This window comes from Diadema antillarum, unplaced genomic scaffold, assembly GCF_040938485.1.
Source record: "Diadema antillarum isolate AM-2024a unplaced genomic scaffold, OU_Dant_1.0 seq00000585_RagTag, whole genome shotgun sequence".
Classification (NCBI taxonomy): domain Eukaryota; kingdom Metazoa; phylum Echinodermata; class Echinoidea; order Diadematoida; family Diadematidae; genus Diadema; species Diadema antillarum.
The window spans coordinates 787,280-809,359 of record NW_027271519.1 but is presented as its reverse complement, the minus strand read 5'-3'; the positions used below and the strand labels follow the sequence as shown (position 1 = coordinate 809,359).

The following is a 22,080-nucleotide window of genomic DNA, read 5'->3' as shown; positions in this document are numbered from 1 at the left end:
TCTATACAACGCATCATACATTTTTCCATACTATTATGTACATTGTAAGTCAAATGTCAACTGCCATTTTATTATGTACAGAAAGGGTCCACCTTGCTAGACAAGCAATTTGGTTTTTAACTTGCTATACGTGTGACACATGTATTCTTATGTTATTGTTCTGTTACTTTGCTTTGACTTATGAAATAAACATGAAATGAACTGAATTTCTTGAATTCATGAGAGAGAACAAAAATAATATCACACTGGTCATCACCAATTTAATAACACATACAAAAGAGGAGAATCAGGCTAAATACTGTCCTATCTATGACATGGAAAGATTGAATAAGGGTGTGAAAGCAGTCTACAGAAAGGAGATCCCTGATCATCACTTCAGAGGATTCAATACTATGCGAGGAAACATTGGCAAACATAAATCAGGGTGAATATGAATTCCGTCTGAAACCATAATCCTACCTTCCCCCCCTGGAGCTCCGGTGAGCGATGTGCCCATTAGAATGCAACCACATTTCTCACACGTGAGCCACACGCCATATGGAACAGAAACAATCCCAACTGACGAACGTGCCAATGTTTTAAGACAAAAACAAAAACAAAAAAAGCAGGGGGCGTTCAATCGGTCCACTCGCCTGGGTTCATCCCGCACCTGTTCGCTAATCGTGTCCTCTTTTGTCTGGTGAGAAATTGAGTCAGGGAAGATCAACTACACCCATCTCTCACACACCTTCCACTGCGGTGTAGAACAATTAATTGTAATTATGTGTACCGGTGCTGCCCAGAGAAAAAAAAAGAAAAGAAAGAAAGATGAGGAGTGTGCATGTTGAGACAAAGCATGTAGGCCTACCCTGCAGCTGCCTTCACTGCATGCATCCTTTGATATCTTGAAATCCCTTTGTAGAGAAATTTACCTAGCTGCATAAAAGCCTTTGAGCAATATTGTCCAGAAAATATGACTGGTGACTTTTGATCTTTTTAACCTACATGTACATTCCATGGAAATGCTGGAAAACACCAATTTTGGCACCATAAAATTGACTATATAGTACATTGTAACTTCATGGAGACAACTGGCTTACTCGACTGAATATTTTGCTTCACATTTATATGTCTCATTAGAGCTAGCATCAATTCTCTAACAAATAAAACACTATAAGACAAAAATATGGAAGTACTGTCATCATTAAAATGACTAACATGTATAAGAAGAGAGGCAAGTTTTTAAGATGAACCTTAGATATGCAGTATTGCAGTATACAATCTGTCAGAGAAATTTATCGTTTGTTATTTGGTCTGACTGCAGGCAAGTGGATTACTCAGATAAAATATTGAAACCTTATGGATTATCAATGATTCATGATGAATTATCTCCCTAGCATGGAACACCTGACTGTATCAAAAGCCACCAGCTATACTATGCATCTTTCCTGAATGGACATCCCCAGCCTGGCTGGTTTGGGACTGAATTGCAGTCTATTACTATTGCAGCATATTGGGTGCGAAGCTTGTGAAGTCTGTCACGGTAAACAAGATTTAAATCTTTGCTGAGCCCATGACGCAAATCTGCCTTAGAACTATTTTCCCTTTTTTGGGAGGCATCTAGCTCAGATCCCTAAAAAGCTGACCACTGTGTACATCAGTACTTCAAAAAAACAAGAAAAACATACTGACATCTGTTTGCAATACGAAATACAATCACATAAAACTGTACATACACAGTAAATGGGTGTTTCATATAAAAGTATGCTATGGAGCACACTATGATAAGATCTCTATGCAGGAAAATACTGCAGAGCCTGTCTTCCTATTGCATGTATTGTTGGACAGGCACCCACCACAATCTCTCTGGCTTATTGACTATCCTAGCTTCACCGAATGCAAAAAAGGATTCTCAACACTCTGTTAAGTGCTGACCCTGTTTGCCGGAGCTTCTGCAAATGCCACAGATGATGTCCTACCCCAAATGGGGGGCCGGTTCCCAAATACTTGATCAAATCAACGGAAATGGTTGGCTATACGCAGGACAGTATCTTCTATACTGTGTGGCTTCGTTTCTGTGTGGGAGGAGGAAACAGGCTTGAGAGAGAGTAGAGTTGATCACATGAAACAAAAGTAATCCTAGCAAAGATATCTTAAAACAGATTTATTTATACTGTTACTTTATATTTAAGATGAGGAGAAAAAAAATGCCTGAAGTATTGATCTACTTCATACTTTTTCCATCCCTGAATAAAAGCTGCTGAAGACTTTAATGGTAGTATCCCTGCAAAAACCTACTAGAGATTTATAGCATTTTCCACATTTTGTTTGAAAGCCTTAGAGGGACAAATCTTTTTTTTTTCTTTCTTTCTTTATAGAAATTATTGACCAGCAGACATAATCCATCAGTGTGGGAGGTTGGTGCCTTGATTGAGTGTAAGTGTAAATGATTAGCATACCCATAGGCACTACAGGATATCGTTTGGCAGTGTTGATAATCCTCAATAGGGGTGTTTTAGGTGCTCCAGGATATGGACTGACTTGATAGTCACTATCTTTCTCCCTTTATCAAATCCTTGGTCAAATTCAAAGTTATTGGACTGACTGTCTTGCAATGTCAGAGAGCGTGTTTCTACTGAGAGCACCTCACATCCCTGGCATCGCCACGAATTTTGTCCAACGCAGCACCTCGTATTTTATGACCACTCGAGCTGTTTCTACTGAGCGATAAAATACGAGGTGATGCAAAGGTGACGTGCAAATGCGGCGATTCCGGAAGTCAGGTATTTTTAAGTCACAGATTTGGGTCACGCGCGCACTGCCTGTTAATACGATCTGAACCCTGCCTGCTTTGCTACAACTGCGTCGGCTATTTTTTGATTAGCCATTTCTCTTCATCTTCCCATCCAATATACCCCGAACTAACATACTGGTATCCTGCCACTGACTGATGAGAAATCTTTGGAGATCGAGAGTCCAGTTGAGATTTTCTCAAGGCTGCGACATACTAATGTGGTACTCTCGCGATTCGAGACAATATAAAATGAAATAACGCGGTGTAAAATCAAGTAAGTGATGAGGGCTTAGTAATGCAATAAGTTAGGCTGTTAATCACGCGAACAATAGGCGATGAATGCCACATGTAACGTAACGTATAGGGCCTATAACACATACACAAGCGAGTTGGTACCAACAAAGCATGATGCGAACACGGTCGCTGTGTGTACACACGTATTTTGTACACATGTGTGCGATGAACCGATTGAAAAGCGCGGGGAGAAATTCTAGACGTCCGATACACCACGAATTTCGCTACCCGGTGTGTTTCTACTGAGAATCGTCCTTCGCGTCACCACGCATCGACCACCTCAATAGATGGACGACGGAGCACCTCGCATCAGCCGGCATCGGCCACTACCAGATCTGTTTCTACTGAGGAAAAATTCGAGGTGTCACCACGCATCGGCCGGTATCGGCCGGCATCGGCCGGTATCACCACACATCGGCTGGCATCACCTCGAATTTTCGTCGCTCAGTAGAAACACGCTCATTGATGAGAGAAGAGGAAGGGAGAGCATCGCCATGTTACAACTTCTCTTGCATTAGAACCTCTCATGGTGTCCACCTTGTAAAACAAGCATCTTTTTCACTATATGAGAATACCTACCCTATATTAACATGTAACTACCTAACACTGGTGAAACAGATTATAGAAAGAAAGAAATTTTCCCACAAACAGTCAGCAAATAGGAGATACCAATATAATATGCATATATGCCATCGACAATTACTATTAAGAACTATGAGCCCTTGATTGACTGGGATACATAAAATGTATTATAATTACTACAGAAAAGAGAAATACTATCTGACCCTGTTCACACTTGAAATCATTACAAAGTCTGCTTGAAGTAGAATAGTCATCTGCCCAAGCAAGACTTTACACCTTCATGGCTTTGCTGGAATTCTCACGGGAATGAAGCATTCTCATTGCACATATTCAGGAATCCTTTTCTTCTTTTCTTTTTTTTTCTTTTTTTCAGGTGAAGTTGGTTCAGAAAAAGACAGCTCCAGTGTTGACTCATCTTCTGTCACTTGAGCCAGACACAACCAGGGCCATATACTATATCACTTAAAGCACGCTCTATCCATGGCAGAGTCAAGAGGGCTTAATAGCAGGATGTTGAGAACACAGACATCTATCCATCTCATGAATCAAGGCAGATGGTGGACTGTATTATAGCCAGGGAAAGGACCTCTTCACATCAAATACATCTCCAGCAAATACATCTTCAGCAAAGACCTCTTCGCATAAAAATCTTCATCTTGCTAATGCTGTATTTATTTAATGAGTATGAATCATATAATACAACTGCACAATGAGTGTTGCTGGAAACATGTCATGAGCATTATATGCCAAAAGATGGCATCTCCTACACATGCATTTGTAGCTCTGTCAGGACAGGCCATTTTTTTTTTTTATTTTTTTTTTTTTGACCATTGCTGTGGGTCTGGTAAGCCCAGTCAAGCATGTAAGCAAGAAATCATACACCGTAGTACAGTTATCACAGATACAGTGATGTTACATGTAGGCCATACTGTAATCAATATCTTGTGATCTTTACAATATCATAAGCTAAAATAACAATAAAGTACCGGTACAAGAAATACTTTGCAGACTATTGCATCATTTACAACTTTTGACGATCTTTTAGAACTCATCTGCACAAGGATTTGCATGATTTGTACCACTTCCTTTGAAAAAGTCTACTATAAATCAACATTCTGGTTTCATTCTGCATAACTGATTTTGGCTTCTCTCTGTACCACTTCCCACACTCAATAACATTCACACAATGCATGTGATTCATAACTGTAGGGTTTTTAAGCTCTTTCCACACCTTTACCCTTGAAGACTTTTCTTTGTTGTTTTGAATCGTCAAGGAGTAAAGTGCATCAAATAGCATGCATTTTACAATGGATGTTCACTCTATGGTGACAAACACAAACAGCAGGTAAACATGTGATCTGCAATTCCACGCACATCTCACAAAAGTGCTGAACACAACACAGGCTGCACTGCTGCAAACATCAGACTGTATGTGCATAAAATGCACTAGGCCTACATATGTCATATCCTATACACATAGCACTTGTTTGTATGCATTGTTTCTCTGCAACGTTTCTTTTTCAACAGAGTTGACACACTTTCTTTGCATACATGGCTACATTTTGTACTTGACACAAGAAGAACCACTCCTAATGTATTCTATAATCCAAAAGTCAACATCCACTTGTAATAAATTATTAAGTGTAGATGATCCCTCACGTAGCCCCAAGTCCAGATACTACATACATGTAGTAATACCATGAGGAAGTGAAACTAGAGTCATACAGAGTGAGCAGTGGACAAAACCAGCTCCAGAGTTTGTAATACAGTAAATCAGAAGTCAAATGACACACCTGTTCATACTATACAATTCATGCTCATTTTGTGTGTGTGTGTGTGCAGTAACTTTGATCCCTTATCAATAGCACATCAAGATGAAAATATTCTTGACAGCAATTCTTTCTTGGTCAATAGCTATGCTGGGACAGTATATTCATGTATTTGCAATGCATAATTATCACACATCTTTAATCTACTCTTCTATGTACTCTTTATTATAAATGTATACTTTCAAAGTATAAGACAGAAAAAATATAAGTATGATTTTAGCCCAAGCTAAAGTAAGCTCGCTTCAGAAGCGAGCTCAAGTCCTGCGCAGTATAAAGGGGTAAAATGAAATATCAATTTTCTCTAACAGGACTATTGTCATCGTGAACATAAAACAGTGAACATAAAACTATCCAAAGGAGAGCACTTAAAGGGACTGTACAGTACTAGTTGAGGTGGGGATTCAGGTTTATAACATTCCTAAGTGAGATAATAAGAAACCTCCTATGAAATATGAAAGAGCATGTAATTTTAAGAAGGATTCGACGTTTATTTGATGCAAATTGGTTGTCAAATGGCTGAGATATTAAAAAAAGTGATAATAATAGAAGGTGACAGGCCACGATTTTTATTAGGATCTCTTTGTTTCACCTTGTTTTTGGATATCTCAGCCATTTCAAAACCGATTTTCATCATATAAACTTTTGATATCCCTTAGAATTGCATGCTCTTTGACATCTCACAGAGTGGTTCCTGTATATCTCGCAAAACACTAAAAGCTATATCCTCACCTCAACCAGAACTGTACACACCCTTTAAACAAAATAAACCTCCAAGATATTGGACATTGGGTACACAAATGTATTTCTGTAGAAATTCAGGAAAAGTTACCATATATTTCTACCTTCTTGTGTCCAACATAAAGATTCTCACAATAGTAGTGTTTACAGAGTACTGTCAATAGACTACATTGTATGAGATTACTCAAGGCAATCTGTTATTTTCACATCAGTTATGCTATATTTCTTGCTTATATTGAACAGCATAACATTTCCATTTCAATTATATTTCAATATACAAAGGCCACACACATTCTCTTTTATATCATAAAAGCAGTTTACAAGTATTTTGAAACAGGAAGTTTCATCTCAATTTTGCCTGTAGCTACATATCATATGTAGACAGTGTAAAGACAGAATCATCATTCTGTAGGATACACATGTACCATAAATTATATTCACACCAGACTGAAGTGATAGAATAATTTTACAAGTCATACATGAAATGCCTTGTGTCTCTCTAAGGAGGTACCTGTATCTGTGATACAGTACCTCCTTGGTCTCTCCAAATACAACAGTTTTTCAGTTATTAACTTTTTTTCATAAATCTGGATATGTGAGAAAATAAACTTGTACTTAACTACAACATAGGGCTCAACACTGACAGGTGTTTTGGAGGATAAATCAATATTTCATCCACACGCAATAAATGTCACTGGGTGTTTACTCCATGTGTGTACTAATGGCAGGATAATTTCTAGTTATAGACCAAAGGTCATGCATGCAAAATTGGGAAATGTCTGCTTTTTCTTTTGTACAGAAGTGGTCAGAGGATTTATCCTCGATTACTTTGAATTCTAGTTCCAAAGTTCTGTCAGTGGCTCTTGAAAAAGAGATGCAACCACGCAGGCATGGCAACGTACTACCAAATTACCACATGCATTGATTTCATTCTTTTTATGAGGAAGGAAAACATGTATAGGTATTGACTCATATTACGCAACAAAAATATGATCAACATGACAATAATTATGAAAAAGACTCCTTTCTGCTGATTCATAATAAATTATGAAAGTTTGCTTCAACAGTGGCATTCTCTTTTCCACTTACTTTAGTACTGATTGTTCTTCTCTTTGTTTTGACAATCAAAAAGGTATCAGCAACTGGGAAGTAATATAAATAGGCCTACAGTCATTGCAGATAATGACATACTAGTGTTTTTCACTAACCTGAAGCCACTACATTGTATATATGTAATGGTTAATAAAATGTGGAAATTTATGTGAGGGCCAGTCTTGCAAATTTCTGAAACAGTGAAACATTCAGCAGGACACATGGCAGAATGCTCCACAATTCACACGATCCACAGATCTGCCATTTTTGGTAAATTACGCAAGCACAAATAATCGTACACACATTTTATTTCTGCACCATACTCTCCTAACCAATTCCATCATCTTTCCCTCCCCCCCATCACCATCCCCTTGTCCTCAACTCCCAGACCGACCACACGCATGATTCGGAGGGGAAGCGTTACTTTAATCAATAACGTCAACCTCATTCTGGGAGCTTCCTGCCCGCATTACTGGAGAATCCCAATCTACATCTTAACCACTTGGAGGGAGGATAAGAAAAGTCCACTGATGAGTGAGAGTAATAAGTACCAGGGGGTACATGTAGTTTCAACATACCGTTGAACTTTCAGCTTCGCAGGGACAGAGAGAGATGCTAAGTCTTTCCATTACCCTCAGCAGCTGTTCTGCATGTGATATCGATGGAATCTTTTGAGGATGGTCCTAAGAGACTCAATTTGGACTATTACATTTCCTTGCTCAATGCATGAGGGGATTCCACTAACTCACTGTAACAAGCAGGTTAAGCTTGAAATTATCCACTGGAAATTCATACAGTGTACACAGTAGGGGTAGGCCCTATCCATTCTTGAGCTTTACCTTGATGTATGATGCAAAGTCCTGCATGTGCCGACTGGTATCAATAAAATGGACATAGCATCAAGTTTGAGGTATCTAAAGCTACGGTCACAAAGGTTCATACGAACGATGCTCTCGTACGAATTCTAGAGTTCGTACGGCAACCTTACGAAAAAAGGGTTTCTTACTAGGTTAAAAAAAAATCTTGGACAAGACCATCGACCAAGCTATGAACTTACCAACGGTCTACGAACGCTGGTTTTGTATGGCCTTCTTAAGAAGATCTTACGAAATTGTCTAAAAATTGTTCATATGGCATTCGTAGCAGTTCTTTGTGGTATTTGTGACCGAGCTATTACAATTCAGTCCTTTCTGGCATGAATCTGTCTGTTATTTATTGCCATCTACATGGAGATCAATGACGGCTATCAAGTCATCTATACCAGGCCAAGTATAGCAACTCATGCCTACAACATACAGCTGTAGGCAGGGCTACATGTTATAATTCCTTGAGGTAGTACCATGAAGACAAAAATAAAATGACTGGCAAACTAATAACTTGAAGGTACAGGGTGCAACTTGGGGACATTGGCCAATCTGTCATCAGCTGAGAAGGATACTGGGCCAAATTGAAAACATCCCCCATATCATGGGAGGGGGGATTAGAATCTATACAGGAGCCCTGAGACATGCCATGCACACCACATTGTACTACATGTAGCCTCACCTGCTCAGGTATAACATTCAATCACTTCCCTGAACTCAAGCGCACAGGTATGCTATGTGGGTATTTTGTTAAATCTCCGAGCACAAAGAGCTGAAGAACTCATACTTAATATGTTGTACGTAAGAGAAAATATCATCATGAACTATTTACAGTTTGACTACATTTCAATCATGGTTTTCTGTATGAATCATATCTCTTGTTTTCTTTGTGATTATGGTGTCCTTTGATAAAACAAAATAATACCTGGGCTCCTAACACAAAAATTTATCAAACACTAATTGTAAACACCGCAACTGTATGGCAATATTTTCAAAGCTTCATGTCTACAAATTTCAAAGCCTCATGTCTACAAATACTACAGAGTGCTTTTCATCATGGCATTAAATTCATTTTATCACATATGTTAGCATGGCTTTTATGCCAATACCTTACTTTCAATGCAAAAGCTATGGGTACCCTAGAATGGCTATCGCATTTAGTGTATCATGGGTTCAGAACTTTTTCAGATCTGCAAAATCTATATCCAATCAAGAAATAAATGACAAAGGAGATAACTATCTGGAAATTTGTGAACCAGAATCTGACCCTTTCATTTCCATTTACAACAGATTGACGAAGGCCACAAGGGTCTCCCTAAAACTTCTACCATGTAGCAGATTCGCTGAGCCAACTGCAGATGTGAATTAGATTTTCCATACTAAGGGAATCCTCGTCCCTCCCTCTCTATATATCTACACACAATGTACCTCTCTTATCCTTCCTCTTCCAACATTTGACCCCCCCCCCCCCCCCCCCCCCCAGAAATAAAAGAGATCATCACTGTGTGTTTCAAGCATGCATACCTCGAGTGTGACGATTCGTATATCGGACCTTCAAAAACAGGCAATCAACAATCCATGACAGTGATATGATCCATGCAGTCAAAGTGAGCCATGACGAGCTTGAATTAGCACGTCCAATTGCTTATTACAGAAGTAAACAAGATGGTTTTACACACTATTTACAGTCACTGTAGTTCTAATGTCATCTAGACAGACTCTACTGGTATGCAACAAATATTTGAGGAGAAAATGATATTCTATTTTAATGATCATGCTTGTGAATATTAACACATTAGTTGGCTGTGTTACCAGTCACAGAAGTTATATGAGACTGCCCAGCTAAAAACCCATAAAATGTCGAAGACTAGGATTCTCTGTCAGGTATCAAAATATGCCATTAGATTACAGTTCTACAACTCAAATTTTCAAGTTTGTCTTACCTGGCATAGTAGTCTTTTCTCTACCTGCTGTCAAAATTTGATGGCTTTTCAAACAAAACTGATATCAAAATATTTAATAGCAGTTTTTCTGGACCATATCTTTTTTTCAGACAGGCGCATCTTTCACTGTGAAATAGAACATGTTTTTATCGATACTTCTGCACAGCATGTCTAAGTGACCCAAATTTTGAATTGTATTTTCTCCCTTTTCTAAGAAACTGCACATCCATACTCTCTCTTACATATTTCAATCACTTTCTTTTTTTTTAAATAAATTAAAACGGTGCAATTTGAACAAGGTTTGCTTTGTGAACACATTTAAATCTTTGAGTTTACTGTTTTCAAATGCTATAAAGAGAAAGTGAAATATATTCATTCCAGCCTACTTTTTGTGGGTTTTGAGCTGGGCAGTCATACAACAATATGTGATGCAGTAGTCAGGTACAGTGAATACCTGGTACTCGGTAGCCAAATCTGTGTTTCAATCCCAAGGACTGTGTTTATTTTTGTTCCTGTTTACAAATTTCCATGAAATAATATGCAACATAGCCATAAAATCAATGTATGACATACAACATGAGAATCACATTCTCAACATTGACATGTTTCACAAATTACTTTGGCTATTCATTGATGCTCCGTATACATGCACCTCCGCAAGATGTAAAAATAACAACAATATTACCACTCTATCAGGATTGCCCTATTAACTCCCTAAAGCCCATTAATGCCCTACAGCCCATAACACCCAACAATTTCCTCAATTTGACATCTACATTCTTAATGTTATCATCAAGCAAATAAGGAAGGAATGCCATAGAATACTCGCATGCCAAGGAATGCTTGCCTGCATAGCTCAGTATACCTGCTGGTATGACTCATGGTCAATCCTAGGGTCATGACCTTTGGCTTGAAAACATTCTCTCCCTGCTCCACCATGCCCAGCTGACTAATCACTTCAAAACATAACAAAACATTTCAATTTTGTGAATCACCATAATGAGATTTAGGGTATCATGCTATAATTTGTTTCAGTAGTATGGTAACAACAATAGAAGTAATATTAAAATCTGGGAAAACCTACAAGTACAGGCATAGCACTCTACAAATCCACTTCTCCTTATTCATAACAGCTCATCAATGACTAATTTTACAGGCAAACAATTATAGATTTTCATCAACTTGTTGTGTAGGATACAACAAATTCAGTTGGAATGGCAAACTGAGTAATACTTTGGTATCCTCCTATTAACCTAACCCTGTCAATACTACTGGTAAACCTGTTGCACATTATAGCAATGACGCTTTGAGATATGCCGGTTCTGTGAGAGTTAACAACAAAAAATCACATGGTGCCAGTAGTGTCCCACGACAAGAAGTCCCCACTAGACACTTGACAGGCAATTGTTTCCGTCGTATTTACCCAAGTGGGACGAAAATAGCGCTGTAACCCCGGCTCAGGCCAAAACCGCCCTTGGAGTTACGTCAGTCCGCTCCCCGAGAATATTGTGACGGCACACTCTCACAGTTCCCACCCTCTCAATTACCCCCCCCCCATCTCTTTTTCTTTCCCTCTCTCGTGTCCTTAATTAAGAATGACAAGGAAGATGACAATCACTATCCCAGCTATTATTTACAGTCAATTCACACATCCTGCATTTGTAATTTGGAACAAATCAACAAAGGTCTATTAATATGTCATGCTGATTTGGATATTACTGCCAAATGAGGCATCAATATTAAAGTAGACATACAGAAAGGATCATTAAGGTGCTCAAAACAAAATTGAGAATATAAAAATCTCATTTGAAAAAGCTTTCTGATATCGAGTACAAACAAAATGAAATGAGATATTTACTGTAATATCTGTGTGGATATCGAATCAATATTTTGTAATCAGCATAACATTACATTTGTTTTAGATGTTGACCTAAAAAAAAAAAAAACCACACACACACACACACAAGACATCAGATTGACCTGGAAGAAATACATTGTAACAGCTTTCACCTGGTAGAGACGCAAGATCTACAACTACACTGTACACATACCAGCACCAGTTTTCATAAATTCAATGTGATCACGATAAAATGTGCAACACTGGTTATTATATAGTTTTGTTACTTAATTCTCAATATTTTCTCATGTGAAATCTACAGTGCAACAGTTGGCAATTTGTCAGATACCATCTTTTATAAACACACTTAGAGCTGGAAATTTATGCACTGTGTATCTACATACATGCATGTAGCAAAAGTTACTGTGGCCAGCCGCATTTTATTTAAGGATCGCTTCTTTGGATATCTCGGTCATTTCAAGAACAATCTTAATCAAATAAACAGTGAATTCCCCTAAGAATTGTTCTTTCATATTTCGCGTGAGGTTTCTCATTATCTCACAAATACATACACAAAGAAAGTTGGAAACCATAATTCATTTTATGTAAATGCACCTGATATCTGAGCAAAATATTACAGAAATTTGGAAAGTTTTAAAGGGTGTGTACAGTTCTGGTCGAGGTGAAGATTTAGCTTTTAACGTTTTGTGAGATGTTAAAAAACCACTCTATGAGATGTCAAAGAGCATGCAGTTCTAAGGGGTATCAAAATTTTATTCGATGAAAATCGGTTTTGAAATGGCTGTGATATCCAAAAACAAAGTGAAACAAAGAGATACTAATAAAGTTGGGGCATGGCGCCTTTTATTATTATCACTTTTTTGGATATCTCAGCCATTTGAAAACCAATTTTCATCAAATAAACGTTGAATCCTTCTTAAAATTACATGCTCTTTCATATTTCATAAGAGGCTTTTTATTATCTCACTTAGGAATGTTCAAAACATGAATCCCTACCTCAACCAGTACTGTACAGTCCCTTTAAGCCATGCATAATATGAGTAAATTTACCTCATTGGTCATGAAATAACATTGTTAATGCTATACATTTGCATTCTAGTTATATTAAAACTCTAGACTACTTGATGTGAGACAGACAGGGTTTTATAACAAATGTTCATACATTAGACAATTAGTTTTCAGAAAATCTTTAACTTTAAAGTTTAGCTGCTAAAGCCAGGACCTTTTATTATCTGGGATTACTAGTATGTCATTTGTAATGTCCACGCAAATAATGAATCCAGCAATTATGACACACATTCACAACAATATTGCAGGCACAGCCAGAGTCATAACACGGTCTCTATCACACAACAGTAGTGCAGATCTATACCAATCAATGAATGACCCGTTCCCGGTGTCATACCGCAGCTCAGTCATCATTCTTACTGTCCATCGCTAGCACTCCCCACTGCACTACTCGCTCGACGATACTTCTATTACCCCACTAGCCGTGTTGGCAGGGGGCGTACCTACCTTGCAGTACAGTTCCTTCGTAGTCATCCTCAGAACGTTTCGCAGTAAACTATTATCCAGTTAAAGATTACGATTCCATGATTGTCCCCAGTAACATCCAAGAGAATGTGTGACCACTGTGTATTCCTCGATGATTAAAGGTGTTGTCGAAGATGTGAAAGGGAAAGAAGCTAAGATTGACGGATGTACGACGCCACGTTCAGTGAGAGGAGTGATCATCCGTCGCCGCCATTCGATACCATACCGATAAATTAGTCTTGATCGGAATCAGTTGTGTAACAGGAGTTGGCATTCGTTGTTAATGCACCTCATATTTGATGTTATATTTGGTCCAGTATCATCATTTTTCAAACAAGTGATCGTTTTCAACACTTTAATGAGTTATCTTGCTCAGATAATTTGCTAAAGTAATCTTATGTGAGATACCAGAGTGGTATCCCAAATGATTTGCCTTGAGAGAAGAATATGTGGTACACCTGTCATCTCATCTTCGGTGGGTCGAGCCGATTGGTTTTTAGCCCATTTCAAAGCACGGCGGCCGTACGTACGGGTATGGCGATGTCATCACGATTGGGTGGTGGCGTCATTCCTGTATTCACCACGATCGTGTATGTACCTGTATCTAATCATTTTGATTGTTTCCCAAGCAGCCTGTTGCATATTTTCATTTTGATGGTATTACCCATGATCAAATGAATGGCATGTTGATATCCAATAATTTGATTTTTCAAATAGTTGCTACGCAAGCGAAAGAAATATAGAAATTATATCATACCCGTACATATAAATTATGCACAAATATTTTTTGAAATGAGAATTGTAGCCATGTTTACAGTTTCATTTGCATAAGTGCAGGGTAGTGTTCTATGGAAAACAAAAATTGATATCATAGCTCTCAGACTGAACAATCTTAGGTTTTTTTTTTTCATTTCATGTTACATTTATTATGTAGCTCACATTTTTTTTTCGATTTACGAGCCATATTCAAATGGATTCTAATCAATATAGTAAACAAGACATACCGAACAGCAAAAGTCCAAGCAACATCACACAAAAATGGTGAGAATTATGGAATATCAAAGTTTCACGAAATGATGCTTGCAGGAATATAAAAACAAGCTTCGTGGAGAAGATAGATACAACTGATTCATAGTCACGTCAATTCACCCAGACGATCGTTCTGTATTTTCTTTGTGTGTGTGTGTGTGTGTGTGTGTGTGTGTGTGTGTGTGTGTGTGTGTGTTGTGTGTGTGTGTGTGTGTTTAAATTAACAATCAAAAATAACATTGAAGTTATAGTAGGAAGAGAACTGTGAACACGACCTATTATGATAACGAAATTCTTTTTCTGTTCAACGATATACTTATTCTAGTAATAGCAAAGCAATCATACACGATCTACATAGTGTCAAATTAGAGATATATACACCTTTTATACGCTTTTTCTTCGCAAATTGGACAAACTGTGTCATCATTTGATCCTTATCGACAACAAGTATTCAGATATCAGAAACTTCTACATCAACAATTAGGAAAGATACTGATACAGACATGACAGAGAGGGGGGAGACATGCAGACATACACAAGGACAAACAGAGATTTCTCAATTTGTCCTGCGATATTTGAAAGTAAGAGTCATCCAGTTGTCCAGCGATCGAGTGTCTACACCTGTTAAATCGGCACCAGAGAAGATGACATCCATTGCATGCATGCATTTCTTATAGCCGAATTTAGTCTCTCGCTAAGTAAACTTTCCTCGTTTTCACTTTTGTTGGTATATCTAATCATGGGAAATTGCGAATTAAAGCGGGAAGGTCCCAAATGTAACGGCGAATCAGAAACTGCCCTGGATGACAGGAGTACACACTGCTGTGCTCGAGTGATTCACTGGCAAAAAGAAATGAGATTTAAAAATAAAAGAGCTTAACTGAATGGGTTTGCCCGTCGACATACTCGATTTAGGATAGCAATTCTATACCGTCCGAGATTATAGGTCAGCCTTTATAAGCCTATTATGTTCCCAACATTAGGATTAAAAACTCGAAGGCCACATGAAATAATAACCGACTGATGTCAAGCTGTATCAAATCTCGAAGTTTTTCAAAAGTTAAGAATCAAAGGTATAGCATAATCTATATTGCAGAAGGAGAGGTTGTAATATATAACAAGATTTATATGTATATTGCTCAAAACTAGGAGAGACACAAAGTCTGTGGTATCACAATAATGTGGGTAATTTCTATTGGGTGGCGCATGATTGTTCGTTATCGTTTGCATGAGCTTGGCCGTCCAAAATAAGAGGACAACTTTATCGAGTAAATGTCCATCTTGTTTATTTTGTTTTTGGTGAGTTTACATTGCTTTATATGGAATAACTTGGCCACAGGAACGACTGACCCCCCCCCCCCTTAATATAATACTTCTTTCTTTTTTAATGGTGCTCCTGTATCCTGTATAGCGGTTGTTATGACTGATTAAGTTGCGTCGTTTTGTTTTGCTATTATAGTTACCTATACACTTATTTAGTTAGCTTGGTTTCGCTCTATAAAATAACTCTTATAGTTTTATTTGCTCACAAAAAACTTCTAAGTGACCGGCCTACTTTGCAATGGATGATACCAGGAGAAACGAATAATAATCTATAACATGAAGTTAGAATTATGATATAATATAATTTCTTATATTATATAGGAATGCCCAGAACATTTGATTATGGCCATCAATACTATCTACCCTGTATTACCTCAGCTATTACAGCACATTATTCTCTATATAATTATGTAGGCTGTTTTGAATGTTGTAAAAACATTGTCATCTCAAAACTGTTTTTTTTTTTTAGTCACGACTTTGTTGGTTATATTACTTATGATATTGTCCTAAAGGACCATAATGTAACTTGTGCCGACCCCCCCTTTTTTTAATATTGCATCCCTTGTTTTCGTTTTTTTTTCGCTTCCCCTTTTATACAGTTTCATTATCATAATGTGATTTCTGATCGTATTTATTCTAGTTTTGTAACTGTTATAGAAATCAATAAAGACATAAATAAAAAATACTGTCATTATGATTCACGTCTTCGGTCCTCCGTCCTCAAAAAAAAAAAATCTTTGTATATATACTGCAATAAGGCCTAAAAACGTGTCAGAACAAACAAAATTTGAATGCACAAACAAGACGAATAACAGGTCCTAACCACAAATTAACAGATTAAGAAAAGCCTAAATGTCTGTTGAAACTATACTGCAATTTGTGAATAGTGATTATTATCATAATCAATCACCCCCAATTATATAAAATATGGAAACAAAGATGCATCTGAAACCCGTTCCGGGTAATGAGTGATTACTTATTCATGGCCCGATACGAATCATTGAGAACGCGGCAAAATGTCACTACAAAATATTGTGACACGCGAAAATACGATCAATGTCAATTTAGATTATTTTATTAGTGAAAAAATGAGCAAAGAAATTAGGATTCCATCGGGATTCGAACACGAGACCTCCGGAATGATATCGTCCGGTGCTCTACCGACTGAGCTATTACTATAGAAAGCCATACAAATTCTTCCATGGCCACGTTTTCTTTCTCCTGTATTGATGTTTTCGATTGTTTGTTTTGCGTGTGTCGATTCATTCTGTAGATTTATTTTCAATGTATAACTATACTGTTCATAGCCTTGCCACACTGCGTCAGTTCATAGTATTTGGCTTTTCCTGCATTGTTTTTAGTTGTTGTCCGAATTCTGAACGCATTCGGATGAGATGGAATTGATGTTTTTCATTGATCAAATGCACGAATTCTCGCATGTTCATAAACAGATAAACAAAAACTGTCATCATGGTAAAGCAATATATTTTCAGAGAGAGGGGGAGAGATAGTTAGAGAGAGAAAGTGAGAGAGAGAGAGAGAGAGGGAGGGAGAGAGAGGGGGGGAGAGAGATGGGGAGAGAGAAAGTAAGTAGGGGCAGTATAGATTCACCCTATAAATGTATTATGTGGGTTTAGTGAATTCAGAAATATTTGAAGAACACATCAGTGAAGTTTGCGCAAAATCGGAGGGCCCGTTCAAAAGTTATGGATTTTTGAATGCTGGTTAAAACTATATTTTGTCATCGATAAGAAGGCTATACGATACAAACATGTGATACGGGCATGTGATATTATCAAAGCGGGGGGGGGGGGGAGGGTGGGGTGGTATAAAAAATATGTTTAAAGAGAATTCCACAAACTTTTATTTTCTACCATAATGAAAGAGCTCATGACTTAAACCATGACATAATGCGTCACTCTTTATATCAGAAATGGATACTTTTATATTCTTACATCACAGGGGCAATATTCACAAAGAAAGTAGGGTATCATCATGAATTAAAAAATAGAAATACGTTCCATTACTATCATACTCATACACAAAATCTTGACAAAACCAAGTGAGTTCAGACGAAACATACCCAACTAATTAAAATATTGTGTCACCTTTCATATTGGATCTGATCTCACTGAAATCGGAAGGGTTTGATTTCTTTGATAATTGACACTCTTTCAGACAAAACCACCGAATGATTTTAAGTCTTTCACAAACGTCCTTTGTTTCTGTTAATGTTATGCAAATTGACCCAGCAACACTTATACCGTATTCCCCCCCCCCCCCAAAAAAAAAAAAAAATTACAACGGGACCCTTCGCAATGATATCTTTAGAATTAGTGAATCAATCCAAATACAAATTCAGGGTATGAAACTATAAATCATTGCCTACATCTTACAGAAAACCCCATTCCATTTGCTGCAGTGGTCAAAGAGAAATGAGGAATTTTGTAGAGGATGTCAAGAATATCTTCCCTCCAAGTTCTGTCTATTGTATTCACACACAAAAGCATCGAAGTGCTAAACTTGGAAGAATCAGACTCATGACATGCTTTCCAACATTCCACATTTCTCTGTGACCGCTTCACCAAATTGAATGGGGTTTTCTGCAAGATAGATCTAAGATGTTATATTTTAAGACCCTGAAGCAGCATTTATACAGTTTAATCATATTGGGTGTAATCAATGCAAAAATTTGATTGTATTTTTTTTTTTGGGGGGGGGGGGGGGGGGGCATACAGTACCATAGTGCAAGTAGCCTGTACACTGTTTGTGTGCTTGAGAAAGTGCTCATTAAAATAATAGCCTCTCTATTCTGACTATAAAATTGTTGAGGGCATTTGGTCTCGTTCTTCTTAATTGTCCCGGATACGAAATTCATCTGAATGTCAAACTTCACCTTCAATGATAGCTATGCCTCTTGGTCACAATCGTGAAATAATAGCCATAGAGACAAGACAATGTAACGTATAAACGAGATAAAACGACCTTCGGCTTTTTAAATTCGTTTTTAGGAAGCAGATACGTGCCTAATCACATCGGTTCCAGTTGTATTTCTAGAACACAAACGAACGATGGATCCTAGTGGACGATTGTCCCTTTGTTCTCTCTCCTTGCCTAATTCATATGCTTATTGCCAAGAAGAGGCAACAACATGAAGTCTGCCACTCATATTGGATTACATCAATCTGTATTCTCGCCAAACTTCTGTTAACAAATACATGAACGTTTCTGATTTTAGAAAAAAGATGAGCGGGCTCCATTAAGAGACTTCAATTTAAATGAGAACGCCGACTGCCTTCACGATTAGGTGTACTAAGAAGATAATGATAATTTATGCTATATGCGAACACTCATGTATTCATCATATAGCCTTGACAAAAATTAACGGTGTACATTGATTTACACCAACTGTTTATATTTAGTATTTTATCATACAATATATATATAGTTGCGATATAGTTACAAAGTTATCTAGTTCTGATTTTTGTTTCTTATGTAAACATTAAATAATCGATCAATTACTTGATTAATGATAAGATTGTTATATACAATATTGATACAATTATTTATCTATTAATTTATCTAGTCATTGATTCATTAGTATATTTCTATTCCCCCTCTAATAGCCAATTTTGGGAAATTACATTAATCGCTCATAATCAAATGACATGATTTCGTACTCTTATCTCTGAAGATGACTACGTTAAGATGAACATTCAAAGAAAATTTCCATGTACACTGTTCACGCAGCTGCCTTACTTAACAAAATTACCTATATTTCAGCTTTTGACGTAATACTTTGAAATCAAGAAGTACACCCTTATGCGGATAGGAATGCTATTTTCAACCAGAAAGAGAATAAATCAGTTTCGATAACTTTAGCATAACCGTCTATTTTGACTGTCCGTATATAGTTTGAAATCGCCAATGATAGTTTGATCCAATAAAGCAATGTTTAAAATACTATTAACTTAGCATAGCTTGAATTAGAAAAAGTTAAAGATAAAAAAAGGTTAAATATAGAAATAAAATCACCATTACAAATTCTGAACATTATTATGTGTTGAGTAAAGCATCACAATGTGAAGCTTCGGTTTTCATTAAGGATGTGTCAGTTTCACAAAAAATTGCTTAATTTCCACGACTGATATGAATCACAAAATTTGATTTTCACGCCTACTTTAATCATGAAATATTAAAGCATATTTTATATATACATATATATATATATATATATATATATATATATAAGCATTTCTTTGGATGAATACAGATGTTGGAGATATCACTCACACCAGTGATGGCACTATTAAGTTCTTGTGGGCCACAACCTTTGTAACTTGCTTTTCTCTCGAAGTGAATTTTGGTGAGGACTACAATGTCTATATATATATATATATATATATATATATATATATATATACATACATACATACATATATACATATTATGTTCATTATCAAAACGCTTTATAATATGTGATTAAACAACTCGAAAATGTAAGTTCTATGGGCTGTCATCTTCCCAGGGCATTGTGACATTTAATATTTAGTTTTCATATTTGTATGTTCACGGGTGCGTTGCACATCTTTGCATTTCTTTTCTCTTGTTATTCTTTTTTTGGTACCTTTTTTTTTAATGCTTTAAACTGCCAACGCAGCAAAAAGCAAATGACTTGCTTCAGACTCATTGCAATCACAGCATCACAAATCACATCACTGAAGACTGATTCGATCAAATATAAATTTTATTCTATCAAAAAATATACATCATCCTTTAACAAATATATATCCGTCAAATTTACATTTAAACATCATGATCATGCACTAGTAGCACTGTAATTGCTTGCATATCTTGTCATCGATACAAATAAGAACATTGCAGTATTAACAAATTTAACACCAAGATGCACACACTTGATAGCAGACATCATCAAGTTAAAAGTTCATGATTTCAACTACTTCACACAGTCATACATAATTTTCATAAAAATGACTGATGTTTCTTGTAGAGCAATAAATGAATGCCTAGACGGAAGATCTTCAAAATCAATTCTTGAATTTGGTTGTTAGGAAGATTTGTACCGTATAATGAGTTCTTATGAAAATTATTGGAAATACAATGAAAAACAGTATAGTGATGAAAAGCATTTGGTTAGGGAAAGCCAAAAACAGATGAACATTGTTTTAAGTATAGCAGTAATATATTATCACATATAAACATTCTAATATATTTATGATTGCATAATATAAAACTATTGGCAAGTAAATTTTCAGAATTATCAAAGTTTGCAGATAAAAGAAGTAGATTTTTTCACTGACACTTGAAAAGCAACACAACACCAGTGTTTGCAGTTATGTCCTCATTTGCTTAATACAAAAATCACAAAATCTTGAAATGTAAAAACAACCACTCAAAGTGATAATTGGAGGATTTCACGACAATAGCCTTCCTGAATTTACACAAAAGTATTGTATTCTTGGTCTACAATTGGGCAAAATAATATTGGAGCTTACAGCTACTTATATCTTTATCTTTGTCATGCAAACGCTTGGTCCAACTGAAATGGTACAATAGGTATGAAATAAACAAACACACACAACTACAGATGACTCTGTTGACTCAAGTTCTGATAGAACCAATTATAATTTTTATAATTTGTGAGTTATCTTTGAATACCCTGATGCAAAACACATGAAAAAAGAATCAATTGCCAGAAATAATACATGTGACACAGGCAGACCATAAACTGACCGTAGGCTTACATGCAGTTTAGTCTAGTACAATATACTTCACACTGTGTACCAAAGGCACAAAGGATATGGACTATGTATGACAAAACATCCACACATATGCTGTATGACCACATGAGGTTATGATAATGTCATCACATCACAAGTTTCCCATTTACTGGTATAATAATCTTCACTGAGTTTCCACTAAGAACTTTATTCAAAAAGGATGAACTATAAGTTGCATATTGTAGTGTAGTCGCCTAATTGATTAAGAAAAAAAAAAAGATTTTCTTTGGTATCTTCATACATACAAGTCAATAGAAGAACTGTGAAGTGATCACATTTACATTCATTTAATTTGCATATTATGTAGTTGTTACAATTATCAGATAACATCAGTCTTTTGAGAGAACATGTATCATATCTGACTGTAAATATATTTCTAATGTTCTTTTCCACTTTACCCTGCTTATTGAAACCAATATCAA

The 22,080-nt window shown here is 36.6% G+C and overlaps 1 protein-coding gene across 1 annotated transcript in view; it reads right to left on the bottom strand.

The window, feature by feature from the left end:
- The window catches only part of LOC139735550 (unconventional myosin-Va-like), a gene marked incomplete at its 3' end in the record, with an annotated part of 131,114 nt that extends 117,398 nt beyond the window's left edge, over positions 1-13,716 (bottom strand). Inside the window, exon 1 of the mRNA XM_071646306.1 lies at positions 13,488-13,716. Within this exon, the coding sequence (XP_071502407.1) occupies positions 13,488-13,514 (27 nt within the window). The remainder of the gene's footprint in view (positions 1-13,487) is intronic.
- Positions 13,717-22,080: the final 8,364 nt, after the last annotated feature.